At 32.8% G+C, this 22,674-nt stretch overlaps 2 protein-coding genes across 3 annotated transcripts; one reads left to right on the forward strand and one right to left on the reverse strand.

Annotated features, from left to right (window-relative positions):
* The first annotated feature begins 10,616 nt into the window (after positions 1–10,616).
* On the forward strand, positions 10,617–13,762 carry LOC131631854 (sodium/hydrogen exchanger 1-like). Its single transcript, XM_058902628.1, has 14 exons — positions 10,617–10,856; positions 10,958–11,076; positions 11,169–11,266; positions 11,361–11,420; positions 11,514–11,560; positions 11,637–11,831; positions 11,917–11,972; positions 12,053–12,119; positions 12,195–12,295; positions 12,361–12,462; positions 12,549–12,687; positions 12,773–12,835; positions 12,913–12,996; positions 13,097–13,762. Exons 1-14 carry the CDS (start codon positions 10,686–10,688, stop codon positions 13,394–13,396), a joined length of 1,602 nt encoding a protein of 533 aa, XP_058758611.1. The 5' UTR covers positions 10,617–10,685; the 3' UTR covers positions 13,397–13,762.
* Positions 13,728–16,491, reverse strand: LOC131631857 (vesicle-associated protein 2-2-like). 2 transcript variants are annotated; one of them, XM_058902631.1, is made up of 8 exons: positions 16,277–16,491; positions 16,124–16,194; positions 15,948–16,029; positions 15,740–15,855; positions 15,437–15,622; positions 15,091–15,324; positions 14,506–14,583; positions 13,728–14,021 (listed from the first exon to the last, which is right to left on the reverse strand). In XM_058902631.1, the coding sequence occupies exons 1-8, from the start codon at positions 16,326–16,328 to the stop codon at positions 13,911–13,913; spliced, it is 930 nt and encodes a 309-aa protein (XP_058758614.1). In that variant the 5' UTR covers positions 16,329–16,491; the 3' UTR covers positions 13,728–13,910. The 2 variants fall into 2 exon arrangements, with proteins under 2 accessions (XP_058758614.1, XP_058758619.1); XM_058902636.1 differs by having other exon boundaries at positions 15,127–15,324; positions 16,277–16,487.
* Positions 16,492–22,674: the final 6,183 nt, after the last annotated feature.

The raw sequence follows: 22,674 nt of genomic DNA on the forward strand, positions 1-22,674 counted from the left end.
AGGCCTACTACGCTACGCATTTCCACTCATGTTAGTAAAGTTACCATTAACCAAACCCCAACATGATTAGTTTGTTGTGTCAAATATCATACAACAAACCGTTAATCACACAATAAAACAATGTGCTATACTATGTCATGGATACTTATTCAAAGATTTTTTCAATATAATGATAAGAATTTCATCTTTTAAAAAAATAAATAATATTATGAATTTGAATTTGCGACTTTGCAATTAAATAATGTTGTACAATTATCAATTAGGTTGGCTGCTAAGGAGATAAATTTGTATACTTACTAAAAACATGTAATAGTAATCTATTAACAATACCATTGACACTATATTAATACTACTTTAGAGTAATGTACTATTTGGTATTAATATAGTGTTAGTCTGTCTTTTCCTCAGCTGTAATGTTCCCTTTCTTTAAGTGTATGATGGTGTTGCCGTGGGTTGAATGAAAGAGGTATCTTGTCGTTTCTAAGCGCGACAATAATCATTGCATTGTTTCCATCTGCCTGTCGTACAATTCCACTACCTCAAAAGTTGGAATTGGAACTAAAATATTACAAATAGAATTAAAAGTGGTTATTTGCCCTCTTTTATTGTCTAAAATAAAATAAATTTATAATACTTTTTTGTTACTTCAAAAATATTATTCTTTAATCCACTTGATAGTTGTAGAAGAACATCTTATAAGAGTGCATGTTCGAATATGAGACATCTCTCTTATTCATCTTTAAAGAGTGAATTCTAGTCACTAAATTATATTTGACAAAAAAAATAAAAAGAGAGACAAAATATTCTTTTTAATGTTTGTATTTTGGAGAGCGACACAGTGGCTACAGGGAGAAGCTCTATAAAAATGGAGGCTCGATGGAGGTTTGACAGTATGCATGTTTTAGATTAGTTGATTAAGTTCGTGAATTCATTCAGTGATGAGTCGTGTTTTGGACCCGAATTGAATAAACTTGAAACAACAACTTTATTCTTTTCACATGGTGGAGAATAAATCTATTATAGAGAAGTCGACCGAATTTCACAAGATCATTAATGATTTGTATAATATTAAGGTGAAAATTGGCGATGGAGACATGACTCTACTCTTGTTAAGCTCATCACACATATCCTTTGAGCACTTTAAGGATGTTCTTCTTTATAGTAAGGAAATTACTACCACTTTAGATGAAATTCAAACAAGCGTAAAATCAAAAAAGTTATCAAAAATGAAAGATTTGAAGATTGTGGTGAAGGCCTAAGCGTATCAAGAGGAAGAAGTGTGAGTAGATGAAACTGGAAATGGAAGATATTTCGGTCAAAGTCCAACTTCGGGGTTTTTTATAAGTCAAAGTTTAAAATTTCCATTTGTCACAATATATATCACTTAAAAAGGATTGTCTCGGAAGAAGAAACAATGATGATTTTGTTCAGATCGTGGTTACCTAAATTGAAGATGGTTATGAAAGTGATGACGCACTAGTGATAACAAGTTTGGATATAGAGAAGAGTTGGGTTATGGACTCAAATGCTCTTATCATATGTGTCCAAGAAAAATTATTTTTAGACTTTGGAGCTGAAAGAAGGTGGAGTCGTTCAATTCAGAAAAAATAAGGCATACACATTTGATGGTATTAGTACAGTCAAATTGAAAATGTTCGATTACCGTGAGTTTCTTCTATTCAATTTGAGGTATGTTCTTGAACTTAAGATAAATATTTTATCCATGAGCATGTTTGATGATCTAAACTATTGCACTAGAATTTGACATAGGGTGTTGAAAATTTGACATAATGCATTGTTAATAGCTAATGGGTCCAAAATATGCAGGTTGCATATTTTGGATGATTCCACTTTTATTGGTCATGTATCATTATCTAGTCGAGCATTTCATAACTGATCGCGACTTTACGTGTCTATTAATCTGATGACTCCAAGTGCACAGTCGTGTCGTGTAGTTTTAAAAGATATCGAATCCACAGGGACTATGAATCGACCTACCGTTATCTAAGGTTACTATGTAAAGCTAAGGCTACTAATATTTTGATTGTTTCTAAGGGGAAGTGATTGTGAATTCTAAGAAATATAATAATAGGCGGATATCAGTATGTATTTCGTCTAACTTAGGTGATCCGAAGGTCCATTGGCTAATGTATTAATTTGATTAAAAAATCTTTATTAATTCTATTGATTAAAAGTCCTCCTCTCAAACTCTCGCTCTGTTGATTCAGACTACTGTCCTAACTCGTAATGTACGCTCTCGCCATCCCACTAGATTTAGAAAAGCTTTTTGGAAGCAATGTAATTAATAAAATGCTTGTTTTATGAATTCGTTATCTACTTAAATCTCCTAATCTCAAACTCTCGCTCTGTTGACTCGGAACATGCTAATATCCCTAACGTACGATTTCGCCATCCCGCGCGGGTGTAAAAACATCTAATATCTATCATATACTAATCAATTAGCCAAACTACCCAAAAAGTCCTTCCCCTCAAAAAGTTTTACACTACAATATGGACATCATGGTAATTAACAAATTAACCTCTCCAAAATAGCTATTTTTCTGTTTTCATTCGACATGTGTTCTAGTGACATTGGTCCAAATTAATTATTTCTCATTATTACTTCCACAATTTTCTATCTTGCCCTCTCTTCTCTCTCTTTTATCTTCCCGTATTCTTTCTTCTTCCTCCCTCTTTTACCTCTCCAACTCTAATGCCATCGTTCCCCTCTCTTCTTGCCCATCACGTCTATATTTATCTTCAACCTTTCTCTAAACCCATTCCCATCCATCTCTTCACTTCAACCTTTCTCTAAACCCATTCACATTCCTTTCTACATTTTCTTATTTTTTCTTATTTGAAAAAAATTAGGGTTTCAAAGACATGGAGTAGGATCATGCGTTAGAAGAGTAAAGTGTTGGAGCACGAGTATGAATCAAAGACATTTTCCTTTCTCTTTCTCTAACATTTTCCAACTCCTTTTAAGTTCTTATGATTTTAATGAATTGTAGGTGCACGATTGAATAGATAGACCACAAATTAGAGATCAAAGAGATGGATGGTTCACAATTGAATGAAAGGTTTTGTCTTGGTTCCTTTTTTTTTACTGACTTTTTTGTTTTAATGGAAATCACACGATCTCCTAACAAATTTAAATTCACTTTCATCTTCCTCAATAACATAACATAGTTGCTTAGTTTATTCCATTTTCATTGCAGGTAAAAAATACAGTCCCTCACGTTTTATAGATGTCTGAATCATCGTTGTGTCGGGTCTGTTTCGTCGAAGTAGCAGGTTCTGGTTTTTCACAGTCGCGGGTGATTGACATACAAATAAAACAAAAAAGGGTTCTAGCATAGGAGTTAATTTAGTGATGGACAATGTATTTGAAACTTGAACGTGTCTGCGTGTTTGTTGTTGTTTTTCCTATTGTTTCTTCTTAATAATTATGACATGGTATCCAACTACTACACTCATTCTTTGTATTGTATGAAATGGAATATCAATTTTTTAACAAAAATTGTTAAATGTAACTTTTAGGAGAGAAATTAGATAAATTTTAGACATTGTTAAATGTAACTTTTAGGAGAGAAATTAGATAAATTTTAGACAAATTGTTAAATGTAACTTTTAGGAGAGAAATTAGATAAATTTTAGACAAATTGTAGATAAATTTTAGAAAAATGAAAGTTAGAGATCTAATTTATGATAAATAGGTAAGAATTATCTAACTTTTAAGAGGGAAAGTTAACTTTATGCAAAATATGGATGAAAGAGGAGAAAATTTTATTTTTAAATATTATTTAATACACTTATATCAATATAATATGATTATTGTTCAATTTACAATTAAGTAAACTATTTCATATTTTACATTTATATTTAATTTTACATTTGCGTTTGTTACAATTTTAATTTTTTTTCTCCAACTCACATGTTTTTTTTTATATGGTTATTTAATACATTGAGTTTTTATGATCATCTACTATCAAGCAATTACTATTTAATTGACCAAATTACCTTTTTTTTTTGACAGAAAATAAATGATATTCATTCATTCAAATCGATAGAGTACATCGTTGCAATACAAATTCAAAATCGCCAAAAACAAAAAGGATGAATCTGCGAACAAATCCACAGCATCCATGTTAATAGCATAAAAAGGCAAATTGCATATGCCTACAAATATTAATGTATTGACTGTATTGAGATGTCCGAAATATTTATGCTTTCGGATCTGTAGCGTTGACGGCACCAAAGTCATTGATTGAATCTGCACTAGATCAAAACTAATCTTTCAACCTGCACAAAAACGGAAAAACAAAATACCCGCACAAAGAGGAGAAATCAAAATACACCACAGAAATATGGGAAATCAAAACAAACGATGACCCACGAAATTACAAAAAAGACAAAAAAGAAAAGGTGTGAAAATCACTTATTTAAGTAATAGATAAACAAAAATGATTTGGAGGGGTGATTTTGGATCAAAATTGACCCTAAATCACCCCACCAAATTACCTATTACACACAAAATCAACACATGAATACGATAATAAAATGTTTGCTCTTACGGATCACTTTCAACACAATGTCTATTTTATTTTAATCAACAATAACTTTTATTTGAAAACTAAAATCTTTATTTTCAAATTTCCCTTTTTTTTCTTTTTATTTTATATGATTATTTAATGCAATTAAAATTTACGATAATTTTTTATTTTACAATTAAATATGTCATTTCAAATTTACATCTAAATATATTTTATATCGTAGCAAATAAATTCACTTGTGCGGGAGTACGGCTATCTTAAAATCTTTTTTTGTGGATCATTATTTTATATATGCAATTTGGTCAAATTTCTTTATTTAATTTTTATTTTATATATGCAATTTGATCAAACTTCTTTACTTCAAATTTTTCGTATCGTTCAAAAATTACTACACCATAAATAATGCACTCGGGCGACAGCACGGGTCTCTGACTAGTTTTTTTGAAAATAAATAAGTTCTAATTAGTTTTAATACGCTTTCGCCATCCTTAAAACTAATGTCCTATGTCTACTATCCAGTTAAAGATCTCAAACTTTCACTCTATTGATTTTAACCTTTGACCGTCTTAACCCCTCAAACTTTCGCTCTATTGGTTTTAGGACTTACTAATTAAATTAGACATACAAATCAAAAACAAGTGATTTTTAATAAAACATAATTAAGCCAATTTATTTCGGACCCCACGGTGAACTTACTTTACATACCGATATCTTAATTAATTAGCCACACATATTAATATGGTTAAACATGCATAAATAAATTCGGTTCATGATATTAGGCATATTAATTGGCATATAATATATCATGCAATAATAATAATAATTAAAGAGGTAAATGATAAACCTGAATAAAATAAATTGCAATGAATTGAATCTTGAAGTACTCGAACTTCCACCACAGGTTGGCTGGATCGTTCTTTAGAAATTATTGGGCAGGAATTAAAAAACAAGGAATATAAAAATAAATCTAACGTAAAGTTAGATCTACGAAAGGTTCACAATAATTTCCGGTGTAGAAATTGTTGCGAGAAAAATAAAGCGGTTAAATGAAAGGCAGGAAAATAAATGCTTGAAGAAATAATTCGGCAGCACTTCGTTAGCAGAAATTCGGAGGCTTTATACTGAAGTATCAACCTCTATTTATAGCTGAGGGTCTGCAGTTGGAATGCGTGAAAGGAGGAGCTTCTTGACTTGGACTTGGAGACGTGCGTCTCCACTTTTTGGGGAAGAGCCTTTGAACGACTTGAGACGTGTGTCTCAAGTGGAGAGAATTTAGGGGGAGCTGGAGACGGGCGTCTCCTCTTGGTGAGGTGGCAAAGAGTCGTTGGAGACGTGCGTCTCCACGTGCTGGATTGAGTTGGGCCACGCGCAATTGGTTTCTTCGTGGGCTGGACTTGTACTTTACACAATTGGGCCTTCTTTGCACCCCTTTCTTGCTTCAGCATCCCTTTTTCATCTTTTAGGCACAAATAGTAGTGATTTTAGCTCCATTTCTTTCTTTTTCACAAATAGTCTCAATATGAGCGTAAAACCTGAAATATCGCAAATACCCGCATAATATCACAATAAAACAATATAATTAAAGGAAAATGCTAATAATATTTATGGATTTCAAGCTAAATATATGATATAAAATCGCGTTATCAATAACAAAACTAGTTTGTGGCATTTGAGATTAGAGCATTTTAGTGAAAGAGGTATAGTTGAGCTTTCTAAACAAGGGCTGCTATGGAGTGATAAATTTAATAAAGTAGAATTGTGTGATAATTGCATACTAGGATAACAGCACATGGCTAAGTTTAGGAGTGATGTGCATAATTCTACTAGACCTTTTAAGTGTGTTTACTCATATCTATGAGGCCCGAAAAGGATCGGAAATCATGTAGGTGGATTTTATTCATCTCAATTATTAATGATTTCTCTAAACACTTCTTAATAGAAGATATACCAGGAGTATACCATCATAGAATTTTGGAAGGTCGAGATCAGAAACCCCTTATTTGTTAAGGAATCTTCCAAAACTGATAAGATAAAATACAACCTCTTTCACAAGGGATGTGGCCACACCGCAAATGAATGCATCCAGCTGAAGGACATCATCGAAGTTTGATAAAAATGGTTGCATGTTTGAGTATACCAAGGTTGGAAAGAGAGATAGAGAAGAATTATTGAAGGACAACTCCATATCCAACGTTGGATATATCGTGACTAATGGTGGGGGGGCGAGTAGAGAAGATAAAGAAGAAAGTAAGGGGAAGTTCCACCATATTGCAACCATTATTGGGTAGAGTCTTGGGAGAATATCCCGTCAAAGGGGATAATGAAGAGGAAGATTGCAGAATTAATGGCCGTCCATAAGAAAGACAGAAGCACCTCAGCCAAAAGCCCTAACAGACCAATGCTCGGGTTTTGGGATAGTGAGAAAGTCACGAGAACCCCAAACGATATTTTTCCTCTAATCATAATGACCACAGTCGTCCATTTCGACGTGTCACAAATACTTACTGATGGCAGCAACCTTTATGATATAATATATTCAGAGCTATTTGGAAATATGATCCTCAAGAAAAAATTATGATCATATAAAGGGTCATAGAGCTAATGGTGAACCACCCTCTCGTAGGGATACATAAAGTTAACGGTATATGTGGGGGGAAGAGACGTCAGGACCATGGACTCACATTTCCTTATAGTATCTTACAAGAGCTTCTACAATTGCATCTTTACCACACCTTTCGTGGTGACCCTTGATGTTGTGGCCTCCCTGATCCACCTCAACTAAAATTCCACAATCTTCACGATGGACCAATCACGATCACTATTGACTTTAAGGGACCAAAACAGATCTACCAAACAGTGCATCAAGACTAAGGGGAGTGCAAGGCCATGGAGATAAATATAGCTCCCCTCACCATCCAGTTGAGGAGCATGAAAAATTGGGCTCCCGTAGGAAGAGAAAGTCATGTTGGCCTAATAGCTAGAAGTGGTTGATCATGTGAGCTATAAACCAGAAAGAATAAATGGTGGTAGACCTACCTGATTATCTTTACAGTTTTATCTTCGATATTTTTTCTTGTATAGCTAATCACTTCACAAAGTGTAATATGATCTCTTCATTATTAATAAACGAACCAAAATTTCTAAAATATCTCTTTTCTTTGTGATCGTGTAAGATAACGAGTCAGGGGTAATACCGAAAAGATCGAAGCTCTCATACAAAGACTCAGCGGTGTTTTCATAAATGCCAAAAGTGTATGAATAAAGCAATCAAAACCCTATAAATGCAAAGCATGCGCACAAATAAAGTGGAAAATCACTAAAACGACTCTAACTGGACCACCCCCTCTTGGTAGCTAGCCACTCCAGAGACCACGACGTGTCTGCCACACGACAATCTCTGAACAGGTTTCACTAGGGGGAAAAGGTATCGGCATTTGGTCGGGCACGACCTTAGAGTTATCCAATAAACGTCTAGGGAAAAAATTGCAATTTCGCATAATTTTCGAAGCAATTGACTCGGGAACAAATACATACTGGTTAAATAGGTAAAATTAATGTCACAACGTCAATTTCATTTTACTTACATTTTATATTGCAAGATTTTACATTACAACAAAAACAACAAAAAGAAAGAAAAATAATCCCTAAGTGAGACAATCTTTCTATCTTTAAGAATCTAGTTCAACCATACTTGCTCCCTTGAAATACACAAGGGAGAGTGAAAACGCTCTACTTTCTGCAAAGCACTCTCAAAGGACTCCAAATTAGTTGTGATACTAGCAATGAATTATTCATTTAAACTCCGGGCCATGGAGGCATTCTCAAGGCACAAATTCTCATGATCCTCTTGAAACGAGGAAAGAGATTCCTTGGTAGTAGGTAAAGTATCCGCGCAAAAGGCGAAGGTTGATGCTTCTTTGATATGCCCCTCGCTAAGAGCTTTACCTGATTGACTAATGAGTTAGGGAGATTGAAGGCACTCAAGACATCACATACACCAGTAAGAGAAACTAAAGCCTTTTACACTTTATGCAGGTATGTATCTCGTTGAAGCTTCAGGCTACAAATACTCTCCTCCAACAATTGTTTCTCATTATGACATTATTCAAACAAGAAAGCGTCCCAACGATCAGCCCGACCTATGGCCAAAATAGTAGAAGCACATCGGATGTAATATGCCAAATTTGTTTGCTCCTTCTCGAGAGCCTCACCGGTCAGGTTAGCAAGGTAAGAGCAATCCTCTTCCGAAGTAGACGCCTGCTACACTTTCTGAGTACAAAGACCTGACCTCGCAAAAAGAACATAAGTCGGAGGAACTTGCGTATGCAATGCTCGCTGGGAATCACTAAGGAGTCTTCCCTCGAGAAGTCGGCTGAAAGGGTCATGGAAATATCCCTGTCATCCCAAACAAACAAGGAACATCGACTAGCTTTGAAGTGTTTGAAGGACCAACAAGGATCGGGGTGAATCAGATTCCTCGTCTTAGTTGGCGGATTATTTCCTCGTTTTCATTGAATTTTCAAATAATGATCGCCAAAGTTAAGAGTATTACAGACAACCAAACCTAACGGCAAAGGGAAAAAAATGTAGAGAACTTACCAAAAAGACCTTCCTCTAGTCCTTAGTACGGGCGTCCATCAATGGGCGGGTTTTAATAAGTCGTTTCAAACGTTTTTGTAAAGTCTCATCCTGACGAGTGACGCCCCCGACATGACCCAACTCTTTAACGAAAGTAATCACACGTTTCTTTAGATAGAGTTCCTCCTGGGATAGATCACTCTCCTTGTATATGTATGATCCATTCTCCGTCAAGGAATGACCTTTGTTAATCCAATATTTATGAAACATACTGATACACCTGTCCTCCGCCCCGGTCCCAATGGTACATAATGTTACATGGGTCTTTTTACGGAGAGGAACAACCAAGAGGAATTGACTTTGGAAATGTTTCAGGCTGTCCAAAAACACTTCGAAACAACGAGTAACCTGCACTAGAGAAATCAAACTCTGGCCCAGCGTTTGGTTTGTCAAACTACGATGTACTTTGAATAATATGGAAAAAAGAGATAAAGAGGGTTTTCCCCCGATACTCGCATCGGTACTATAAGATTTTAATATACTCCCGCTTCGTTTAAGCTTGTTCCTTAAAAGTCCGTAAAAATGGAGCGAGACGGGACAGGCATAATTGAGGATGTGGGTCTAAAACCTTGGTCCGCTCCAGAAAAAAATGAAGGCGAGGCGGGGAGCGCCCGCGCGCACTGCATATTTGTTTGAAGCCTAAAAATGCAACATAAAAATGTTAATGTCCGTGCTCACAAAAACCCGTAAAAAATGGAGCGAGTGTTAGAGGTTGCAGCCTTAAACCATTTTCGTCCCGCGAAAAAAGTGTGGGCGAAATAGATGCTAGACGAACTGTACCCGTTTTGCCACCCTAATGGAATTTTTAAATTTTAAAACATCTTTTTGTGTCAAGCTTTATTTTATGAACCAAAAGAAGCCCAACAAAGAAGGTTTTTTTGGGAAGCCATTTTCTCCAAATTTGATGAAACTGCTTTTCTTGTGAGCACTAATCAAGTTAGAGTCAACTCATTACTTCAACCATAGTGTAGAATTTTTAAAGTTCAAATAGCATTGTTAATGGTATACATCATACTCCATGGAAAAATCAATGAGAGTCTTCCACACGACAACATACACTCATCATCAAAGATTCAAAATGCATGAGTGCATGTCTCACCTTGCGTTCAAAGTGAGGGGCAATTGAATCCTTTTGGGTCAATAATGAATACTATATAGTTGGTTATGTTGGAGGATAATATCATAAAAAGAGAGAGAAAGAGGGAGAGAGAGAGAGAGATTTGAATAATGAAAAGGTGAAACTAAAATAGAAAAAGTGAAGGTGAGTGTGTGTGTGAGATTTGAAAACAACAGAATCATGAGTGTTGCATACAACAAAGGCAAAGGCATGCTAAAAAGTATTCCAACTCATCACTCATCAACCACACTTCAGTTCAATCTTCATCACTCTCTTAAATCAACGGTTCGAAATGGTTTATGTTATATTCCATTCATCTCTATATATAGGTTACACTCTTCCTTCTTTTTCTTCCTTCCTTCCTTAGTGAAGTGAACATGACTGGAGAAGGAGCTCTATACGAGAAACTCGCGACGATGATGACCTCAGACCACGCTTCCGTAGTGTCGCTAAACATATTTGTCGCTCTTCTTTGTACTTGCATCGTCATTGGTCATTTGTTAGAGGAGAATCGTTGGATTAATGAATCCATCACTGCTCTTCTCATTGTAAGTACTAAGTACTATATTGTTGTTAATGTTCTTTCTGTTATTTCCTTTCGTTTCGTTGTATGATATATTATCGATGGCGTGTGATCGTGTGATCGCAGGGTTTGTGTACTGGAGTGTTAATATTGTTTACGACCGGAGGAAGAAGCTCGCATATAATGGTGTTCAGTGAAGATCTTTTCTTTATCTACCTTCTCCCCCCCATCATTTTCAATGCCGGGTCCGTCTCTTTTTCTACTACTTTAAACTCTAACCGTAATCTTTTAAGAGATTGCATGCTTCTTACTTGCTGTTATTCTTTATCTGTCATAGGTTTCAGGTCAAGAAGAAACAATTTTTCCGCAATTTTATGACTATAATGCTTTTCGGGGCAATTGGTACACTCATATCATTCTGCATCATATCATTAGGTAACTTACTCTATGCCTCCACTTTCTACTGTCAACCGATTTTTGAAATCGAGAAATAATAATTCATTTATCATCTCTTATTTTGTTCGCCTAGGTGCCATACACTTCTTTGAAAAATTAAATATCGGCTCCCTCAAGATCGGAGATTATCTCGGTATATATATATGTCCTTATGTCCTTATGTTAAATAGTGTTATGCTGAACTTATGTACAAATATGAACACTTGCATGATTCTGCTGAATACAGCAATTGGAGCAATATTTTCAGCAACAGATTCTGTTTGCACATTGCAGGTATAATAAATTTCAACACATTTTGCATCTCTTTTTACGCGACGTTTCTTTAATATTATCGATACATTTGCATCAGGTTCTTAACCAGGACGAGACGCCTTTACTATACAGTTTAGTGTTTGGAGAAGGAGTAGTAAATGATGCAACTTCTGTAGTACTCTTCAAAGCAATTCAGAATTTCGACCTCTCCCACATTGATTTAACCACTGCTTTAGACTTAATCGGAAACTTTTTGTATCTATTCATAGCGAGCACTGTGTTAGGAATCTTTGTAAGTGTTTCTATCGAATCTCTAATTCTGTCTTTTCTGATATTTGCTTGGGACTCAAGTAATTTTCTTGTCTAATGTTTTTCAGGTTGGATTGCTTAGTGCATATATCATTAAAAAGCTCTACTTTGGAAAGTTGATAAGGTTGACTAAGCATATTCAAACATATTTCAGAAATTGTTAATCATAGTGATTTTCTAATTCATTTTTATGACACGTGTCAGACACTCTACCGATCGCGAGGTTGCTCTGATGATACTAATGGCTTACCTTTCCTATATGCTAGCTGAAGTAAGATCTTTTTTTCTTGAATTTGAGCCTAAGTGATGATTCTAGTACTGATCATTTTAAGTATCTATTTGGCAGTTATTTTCGTTAAGTGCGATTTTGACTGTGTTCTTCTGCGGCATTCTTATGTCGCATTATACCTGGCATAATGTGACAGAAAGTTCAAGAGTAACAACAAAGTAAGTGAAATTTCTCAACATTTTTTATACTTGTATGAAGATTACTACTAATTACACTGTTGCAGGCATACTTTTGCGACTATGTCATTCATTGCTGAAATCTTTATCTTCCTTTATGTTGGGATGGATGCACTAGATATCGAGAAATGGCGTTTTGTAAGTCAGAGGTAAAAAGATTCTTAGATGGATAAAGTTGTTCAACTATATTGAAGTTACTGTCAATGTGAAATTAACATTGCGATGATTTCATTAGTCCGGGAAAATCAATTGGAGTCAGTTCGTTGTTGTTGGCGCTTATTCTAGTGGGAAGAGCTGCATTTGTTTTCCCTCTTTCCTTCATATCCAACTTGACTAAGAAGTCTCAATCTGAGAAAATTGAGTTTAAGCAACAAGTATGTATTTTTCTCATTTCCATTTCAAGATCTTCACAGCTGAATAAATTGATGTGTTACATTCCGCTGACAATTTGTTTCACAGGTGACGATTTGGTGGGCTGGTCTGATGCGTGGCGCTGTTTCCATTGCACTTGCTTACAATCAGGTGAAATATCAAACTTCATAGCTTCCAATTCAACATCCTGGAATTCTTTGTACTAATAAATACTTTTTTGCATGCAGTTTACTAGGCTCGGACATACGAAATTGCGTGAAAATGCGATCATGATCACTAGTACTATTAGTGTTGTACTCTTCAGCACAATGGTTAGACTCTACTCTACTCTACTAAAACAAAATGGCACATTAGTAGAGATTAGGAGAAGTGTCATTTTCAAATATTATTTTGAACATCTGAAATGTGCAGGTGTTTGGGTTATTGACGAAGCCACTTGTGAGGTTGTTGCTTCCTTCATCTAAACACAATATAATCAGCATACAGTCAACACCATCGAGCCCCAAATCATTCAGTGTGCCACTTCTTGGCAATGAAGAGGATGATGTAGGGGGCAATGATGGGACACAGAGACCAAACAGATTGCGTTTGCTCCTTCGGATTCCAAGCCATGGGGTGCATCACTACTGGCGCAAATTCGACAATTGTTTCATGCGACCTGTCTTTGGTGGCCGGGGTTTTGTACCATATGTTCCTGGTTCTCCCATTTAACAAAGTGTCCATCAATGGCATTAACATACTAATCATGTGTGATAAATGGTGTGGTGTGGGTATGGCTTGAATTTGGCTTTGATTGTGTAGTTTTGTCAATTGTTAGAAGATTTCAACTTTCTATATGATGCCAATTGGGAAAAGAGAAGAAAAAAAATGAAAGATACAAAGAAAGAAAGGATTTGTAGGAGGATACTTACAGACATAAAGAGAGGAGTTGTTTGCTTGTGAACTCAAATTTTTGGTTTGTACATGTTGTGGGGGAAAACACCGAGCGTCACGACAGATATAGATTTTAGATTTGCTTGATTGTGTAATAAGAATTTCTACGTTACTGTTATGAAAATATCATAAGGCTGCTTATTATGCTTTCTATTGATAGTTGTAGTTCACTTTACACACATTTTCATGTCACATATTAACACATCGCTCAAGTAAAACTATCATAATAAACAATTATAGAGAAACCATAGATGTCAGAACGTCTGCTATCTTACGCAAGCAATTCTATGCCTTATGGCTGAATATAGTATCCAACTGCCACACCGACAATAGCAACCATGCAGACAAACAGTAATGGAAAGCCTTGTTGAACTTTTGTGTTACTTCTCCTCTTCAGTGCCTCCTAACAAAACAAAGAAAATATGATATCAAGTATTGAGAAAAAAAACCATTGATCAATCATCTTCGTCAATAAAAAATGTATCGCAGCTCAAAACATAACTTCACTGCTTTAAAGAATCAGAAGATATGAACATTGAAACATTCAACAGACAGAAATCAAGTGCAGTCAATTAGAAAACTTCTAATGGTTATTTGAATAAAAGAATCACAACGTTGTAGACGTCAGGAAAATGTAAATCTTCCCCTCCCTCAAAGCTTTAAACTGCAGTAGCAGTTATGATGTTACCCTTAATATTGAGAAAAAAAAGCAGATAAATCGACTATGGTCACGATGCAATTGTGGAAGCCACAAATACATTTACATTGCACGCGCAATTACAACTGAAAACCTCAATTTAAAACTATGTCCCTACTGTTGGATATGAGAAGCAAAACTCATGCAATGATAACATCAACATAACATTAAAAATGACTAACAAACCTACCAATTCTTTCTTTAGCATGTCTTTTTCTTTATTGTATGTGCGTTTCTCCTCATTCAACTTCATCACTGCTACCTCAGCCTACAAAGATCAAAACTGAACATTATACTTGCTTCCATCTTTTTCAAAACTTAAAGAGTTGACTCCAGCCTCCAGGTCTTGGACCATACATAAGCTGAGATAACATCTTTATAAACCACACTGGCATAGAATAAGCATATTTCAACCTTTTAAGGCAACTTATGGCACTAGGGAATAATCATTACACAAACAAAAATGTGTTAACTTCAAATGAACTGTAGAATATTTGTGCATGTTTGATTTCACGGTGGGTTTGTCGAAATCATGGTGACTCGCCGTGATTTTACAATTCCACCGTGATACCTAACATGCATTAGTTGATGATAAAGTATCTTTTTATGGCTCATAGAGAACTAAACAATATGGCATTATGAAATTACGCGGGTTAATTCATTTTTTCCATCAACTCCCAATCTAGATACTAGCCTAATAACGTCCATGTTACCAACCAACAATTTGAGAAAAACACTTTTTAAGTATGACAGGCACATGGACTAGAAAACTTACATTCATAATGCTTAATCTAAATTCAGGAGCTCTAACCTCTCTTAACTTTGTATCCATCAAGCAAAGCCTTGATTTCAACTCCTCACAACCCTTTGCTAAATTCAACTGCACATCATCAGCTATTGTTGGCTTCATGTCACTCTCGTTTTCAGCATGCCTTACATCATTATTCCCATCTGTTTTATTCTCTCCCATATCCATGACCGGTTCCAAACCCTTAACTTCCACAGAAGCCTGTTAAAAGCAAATAAACAATGAAAGAGTCGTTAATTCATTATTGACCATCCAATGTTTATAACATTATATGCCACCACCATGTTTGAAACTTCGAAGGAGAAGAGCTCACTCTTAGAGGTGGAGGAGGTACATTTTCAATTCCACTGATCACCCTATCTTTAAGCGCATTAATTTGGTACGACGGATCTTGTTTCACATCACCGTTTACAGGAAGCAAAACCGGCGAAGACGGGGGACTAATAAGAACTACCTTCAGTTTCTTCTCCTCAATATACTTTCCACTGTCTTTTACAAACTACAACGCGAAGAAAGAAAACCCGAACGAAACAAGTTAGACTATCAAACAACATCTTCAACCCTCAAAACAGAAAAACAAAATACAAAACAATTAAACAGCATGATCTCATCTCACCATATCAGATGTAATGTCATCATCAGTAGTTCCAAACGGAACAACCGTGCTTAGGATAAGAAACTTATCTTTGCAATTCATATCCGGCGGCGCGGTACGTTGAGCTTGCATAGTAACTAAATCCAACAAACAAACATAAACCAATAGTAATCTATCTTACTTTAATCAAATTAAAAAATGATAAGATACATGAAAAATAGTAAAATACCAGTAAAATCACATTTTTCGTTTGGCTTGATGAGGCCTATATTAGGTCTAACACAATATTTCTTCGGCGACGTCGTTTTAACCTACCAGTGAATTACAACAAAATTGCATAATCATAAACATACTATTCAAGATTCGAGAATGAAGAGATTTTGAGAAGAGTTAGTATTACAGTACCTTGAAAGCGATATAGTGATCGTTATTGTTTCCGAGTTGAATCAAGCATGAACTCTGTTTCTTCAATTCAACTAGACGAAAAGGAAAAGAAAGAGTAACAGCATTGTGAATGAAAGTTTAATCAATGAAGATGATGAGAAGAGAAGAACTTACAGACGAATCGGAGTTCGGAAGGATCGATTTGAAGAAGCTCAGTAGTCGTCATGAGTGTTGTTGTTGAAGAAGAAGATGATGAAGAATGAAGAATTGGAATTTGAAAAATGGAAGGAAAGAAAGGGAAGTTTGGAATGCAAGAGAGAAGAGAGAGTTGTTAGATTGAAGAATGGGATGGTTGGGGTCGGTTACGTTAGAGAGTGAGTGGGTGGGGCTCACATACCCTGCGGTTGTACCAAATCGTTTCAACTTTTTTTTATTTTTAACTTTTAACTTTTTTAGTACTTTATTTATTTCTACTAGCTACCGATGATAAAGGAGTTGAAAAAAAGTTTGAATCTATGACTGTGACTGATATTTTGAAGTTTTAGAAAATGGTGATTTGTGAGAGTACTGTGACTGATATTTTGAAGTTTTAGGTTATGTTTGAGAGTTTGGAGGAGAGGGGAGGGGAAGACTTCCAAAAACAAAATTTTAAAAAAATATAGAAAAATATTTGACATTTTTTGAAAAAATGATTTTGTTTAGAATGATAAAAGAGTCATTATCATTAATATATTTTTAATTTTGAGAATACTATAACAACCTAAAAGATATTTGAAACATTTATGTAAGCCTTTCAAAACCCTCCAAAACCCTCATTCAATACAATTTTTGAGTTCCCCCGTTTTATGGGGTTTTTGGTGTTGTGAATAAACTCAAACCCTCCAAAATCCTTCTACCCAAAATCTTTTTATCCTTTTCACCCAATTCTTCCTATTTTTCAAACTCTCCCCTCCCTTTCTCCCCAAACTCCCAAATATAGCCTTAGGGTTTAATTGATATAAATTGTCATCCAATAAAAACTATCAATATGTTATGTTATTAAAAAAATTAAATAAAAAAATGATTTTATTGAATATACGATGGTAATTGATTGATAGTGTAAAAAATCAATGTATTATCTATTTTATCTTGATTTTAAATTTGATTTATCATTATTTCTCTCTTTAGTAAATAATGTTTATTTAAATATGTAAAAAATTAAAATATTTTTATATTTTTATGAAAATTTGTGAAGTCTTTTATACATAAAAATCCTTTTTAAATAGGTAAAATTCAATACTTATTGTAGTATTTTAATATCTGGACCAAATGGGCCGATTCGATCAGAAATCGGACAGGTTATCGGTGTAATTTGATTGATAAATTGGGTAAATTTTTGAATCAGTGAAAATTTGTCGAAATCGATAAAAATCAATAAATCAACCGCTTTTGAAAATTGGCGGATTAAATGCTTGTTTTTTTCTTAGATAAAATGACGTTTTTCATTTTTTTTAAATAAAAATACTTTGTTCCAAATGTTTTGGTACAATTTTCTCTTTTTAAAATTATATTTACTAGACACTAATTTTATTATTCAATATACGTTAAAATTTATTTGAATTTGAAAGTAAAGGAAATATTGAGTTTGATTTTTAGTGGGAATAATATTTGACTAGTGCTATGACCTCTCGGCACGAATTCTAGATTATTAAGGTCCCATTTCCCTAGGAATCAGAGTGCGTAAAACAAAAAAAAATTAATTATTTGAATCTATTTTTTGATGATCGTATAACATAAACATACATTATTGAAGACCAAAACTTGGTCAAAATCGCAATTTTTTAAAAAAGTTGTGTTTCAAAAATAATTTTATATGAAAATATATTTGAAATAGCTTCAAAATTAAGTGATTTTTTGAAATTTTGATATCCAAATTTTTTTCTCATAAATAGATGAAATACATAAAATTATAAAATCATATTTTTTAAAAATAATTATTCAAATAAAAAATTTCTTTGAAGCTTTTATAAAAAAAAAATTCACAATATACTATAAAAATTATTTTTTTAAAAAAACCAAAACAAACTGGTCATAAGTATACTAATGATTTTTTTTTTTTTGTCTACTTTGCATTAATAGGAGGGATTTTAAAATTTAGTGGTTGTGTATTTAATCCAATAAAATAAATATAAATCATATTTAATTATAATCTATTTTAAAATTTTATTTAACTTAAAACCGTAATAGATTTTTGGCTTTGTATTGTAGTCTAAGGTAGACATCTTAAAACGTATACTTCTAAAGTTACTCGGTTTTTTTCAAGAGGAATATTAATAGATTTCATGCTACGGAAAAGGATGTATCACTATCCTTATTAGTTGAACCAACTTTTAAAGGGATTGTTATTTCCTTAACAGAGAAATTGAGTCAAACAAAATGCAATTTATCATTTATATAAACCTCTTATTAGTTGAACCAACTTTTAAAGGGATTTTTATTTCCTTAACAGAAAAATTGAGTCAAACAAAATTCAATTTATGATTTATATAAACCTGATAGAAAGGTAAATTTTAGTTTCATTTTTTATAAAATATATTTATATTTTTCGTATGTTCGTGAGTTTTATTTAGAAAGTTTTAGAAAGGAGAACTTTAGAGAATTATATTTAAAATTAAATTAAAAAATAATTATTAATATATTATATTAGAGGTGTTCCCGGACTGGTTTGCTTCGATTTTAAAAGAATCTGATATTTAAACCGATTATAATTAAATGAATTGGTTTCGATTGGATTTGTAAATTTTTGCGATAAAGTCCAAATCGAAAAACTACGAATTGATTTTGTTGGATTGATCGGATAGATAAAAAAACAAAAATATTTTTAAAAGTAACTTAAAAAAATAATTTTTTATAATAAATTAAAAATATAATATTTATAGTGTTTAATTGTAAATATTAGACTAGCAATTTTTTTAATAGATTCAAAAAAAACTCTAATAAGAAAAATATCTAATATAAAAAATTTTGAATCTATAATTAGTCACTTTAGTTAGTCTGTGTTTGGTTTCACGTTTGAGGCATCTATAATTGATTATGGACGTCTAGAATTGATTTTGACGTGTTTGGTTGATGTCGAGCAGAATTGATTATGTTTTCGAGGTAGTTTTTGATCAAACGTGATTTTTACACTAGAATTTATTGTTCAACTCACTTTTGTAAAAATTTCTTCAAACATAAACCACTTTATCTTTAACTCACTTTTATCCAAAATCAATTCATCCAAAATTAATTTTTTCCACTGCAGAACCAAACAAACGCTTTGTATGATAATGAATATGTTTTATAGCTTCATGTTCAGTTACCACATTACATTAAGAATTTTTTAATAACAAATAAAAATAATATACCTTGTCACATACGACATTTCTTTTTATTGAAGTTGAATATTTGATATGAATTTTATTTTTTTTAAGAAATGATGAAATGATTGTGTTTAACACGAAAAAATAATGAGAAAGTATGCACAAATGAATAATATCTTATCATAGTCGGGCTTATTTGTGGCTGATGACACACATAAAGAGTGAAATCAAAGTAAAAATAAAATAATCAGAATCAAAACTTACTCACTCTTTTGTCCAGAGCACATGAACTTCCACTGACTGTCTCCAAACTTCATTTACAATGCACTTGTTTGGTCAAGAATATAAGTCATTTTAAATCAAAAATATAAATATTAGAACATGTTAGGGAGACAAACATGGCAAAGACAAAAGAATAATTAATACAATGCTTTCCATTATATTTTGTACATTAAGTGCAAATTGTAATTCTGTCACCAGTAACCATCCATGATTTCTAATTTTCTAGCACAGGTAAAAGTACCTAACTATAAGTTCTTTCTCCTTTTTGATAGAAATTCACAAATGAGCATCTTGAAAGAAAAAAATGCTTATAGTAATCACTAATAAGAGTTCATCTACAGTCTACATTATCTAAAATGCAAACAATGATTTGTTTTATAGTAAAAGGCTACTTAGATTTTAGTGTAGTAGTTGCTAAACAGGATTGTGCCCTTTAAGACTATGTACAATGGTTACATTATTCAACACCATGCTTTTTCACTTTTTATCTTCCACATCATCTTCTCTCTCTTCCACCTAATAATTCAACACCTATTCAATTTTTTTCACTACAATGGTTTTGTTTGATAAAATTCAACACCCTACCCCACATCATATTCTTATTTTCTTTTAAAGTTTTGTTTTTATGATTATATATTAATATCTATTATCAATTAAAATTAAATTAAAATAATTAATATTTAAACTTTTTTTTTAAATTTAATAATTTATTTATTTTTTCTAATTTTCTATTCTTAATTTTTTTTCTTGCAAGTAATAAATAAGAGATGTAAAAATAGTTATTTTTTAAAAAAATAAAATTATAAAAAAACTTAAAAATGCAATAAATACACTAAACACACAACACACTAAAAAAGAAACACACAAAAAATGAAACACACATAATTTAATTAGTACAATAGACTCGGCTCACCAACAATTTATTTAATTATGAAATATTCCGAACTTTTCCCATATGTGTTTGACTAGATCTGCTTGCAATTCGTGATGTACATTTGAATCACGCATCACAGATCTAGCACGCACGTGATTCGCAAATGCAGGTAGCACCTCGGTCGAGAATGACTCCGGTGTACTAGACTCACTTGCCTCAGGGTGTTAAAAGGGTTATTGTTGGGATCCATTTCACTACAAAGATGTTTAGAGCTACAAACAATGATTTTTTTAAGGCTAAATGAAAAAAAAATTGAGAGAAAAAAGTGAATTTTTTTTTATGAGTCCAAATCAAATTAACCAAGTCTCTATTTATAGAGGAAAAAAATAATGAATTTTGATAAAAATAAAAATAAATAAAAAATTTATTTACTATATGAAATAATTAATTTTAAATGATTAAAAGAAAATAAAATCTAAATAATCACAACAACCAATAAAATTGTGTAAAGTGTTGCATGTGGCCCCACTTTTTTCTCATTCAACATGTTGAATCTTTTCAACACCAATTAATCCACATCACATTAAACACCTCATTCAACAAACCATTGTAGACATTCAACTATTGAATAATTTTTTCAACATCCCCATTGTAAATGGTCTAACAAAAGCTGGAATACATGGGATTTGGTGGGTTGCAGCTTCGCACAAATTCTAAACGAGCAAATCATTGAGAGGTGAAATACAAAGTGTTGTCATTACCATAGTTTAGCTGAAAAAGTATAATGGAAGTATATTTTGAATTTAGTCCAGAAATATACTTCTGAACTATTTTTTGGAAAAATGGAATGGGGGTTTCACATACGAAATGTTATGGTGTATTTTAGATGTGTTGTGAGTAGAGATGGCAACGAATCGGGTCGGGTGCGGATTTCATACTATCGAATCCGCATTTGAAATTGGCATCCGAACCCAAACTCAAACCCAAATGTTGTTCGAGTGGCAAAATAACATTTTCACCCAAACCCGAACCTGCAGTAAAGTACATAAAATACATTTTCCTACAACTTTCCACAAAATATATATATATATATATATATATATATATATATATATATATATATATATATATATATATATATATATATATATATATATATATATAGGAGGGATCAAATTACACCCGAAGAGTTACACCACGAGTTACACTCGTTCAATAACTACATCTCGAAATAATATTTTTTAAATTCAACCGTTGGATTGAAACATAATATCATATAGATCATTCCTATAAAGTTTGAGCTTAATCTATAATGATTTACTATGTCATTGAATAACATCAAAATTAACGTTATATGAAAGCTCATTTTGACGTTAATCTTTGGATATCTTGATGATATAGTAAATCATTATAGATTAAGCTCAAACTTTATAGGTATGATCTATATGATATTATGTTTCAATCCAACGGTTGAATTTAAAAAATATTATTTTGAGATGTAGTTATTGAACGAGTGTAACTCGTGGTGTAACTCTTCGGGTGTAATTTGATCCCTCCTCATATATATATATATATATATATATATATATATATATATATATATATATATATATATATATATATATATATATATATATATATATATATATATATATATATATATATATATATATATATATATATATATATATATATATATAAGGGCATATCATATGAGAATGACTTATCTATATGAGAATGAATCCGAACCATTGGATTTTAAAATAAATGGTGGAGATTATGAGTGAATCTTTTTTTTCTCTCTCCTACTTCATTTATTTCAAGATACAGGAGAGAGAGAAAAAAGATTCACTCATAATCTCCACCATTTATTTTAAAATCCAATGGTTCAGATTCATTCTCACATTCTCATATAAATATATCATTCTCATATGGTTCAGATTCATTCTCACATTCTCATATAAATATATCATTCTCATATGATATGCCTTATATATATATAAATAGATGTGGTTTCGGGTTTCGGGTATGGGTTTCATACTACCCAAACCCGCACCCGAAATATCGGGTGACAC

This window comes from Vicia villosa, linkage group LG1 (assembly GCF_029867415.1).
Source record: "Vicia villosa cultivar HV-30 ecotype Madison, WI linkage group LG1, Vvil1.0, whole genome shotgun sequence".
Classification (NCBI taxonomy): domain Eukaryota; kingdom Viridiplantae; phylum Streptophyta; class Magnoliopsida; order Fabales; family Fabaceae; genus Vicia; species Vicia villosa.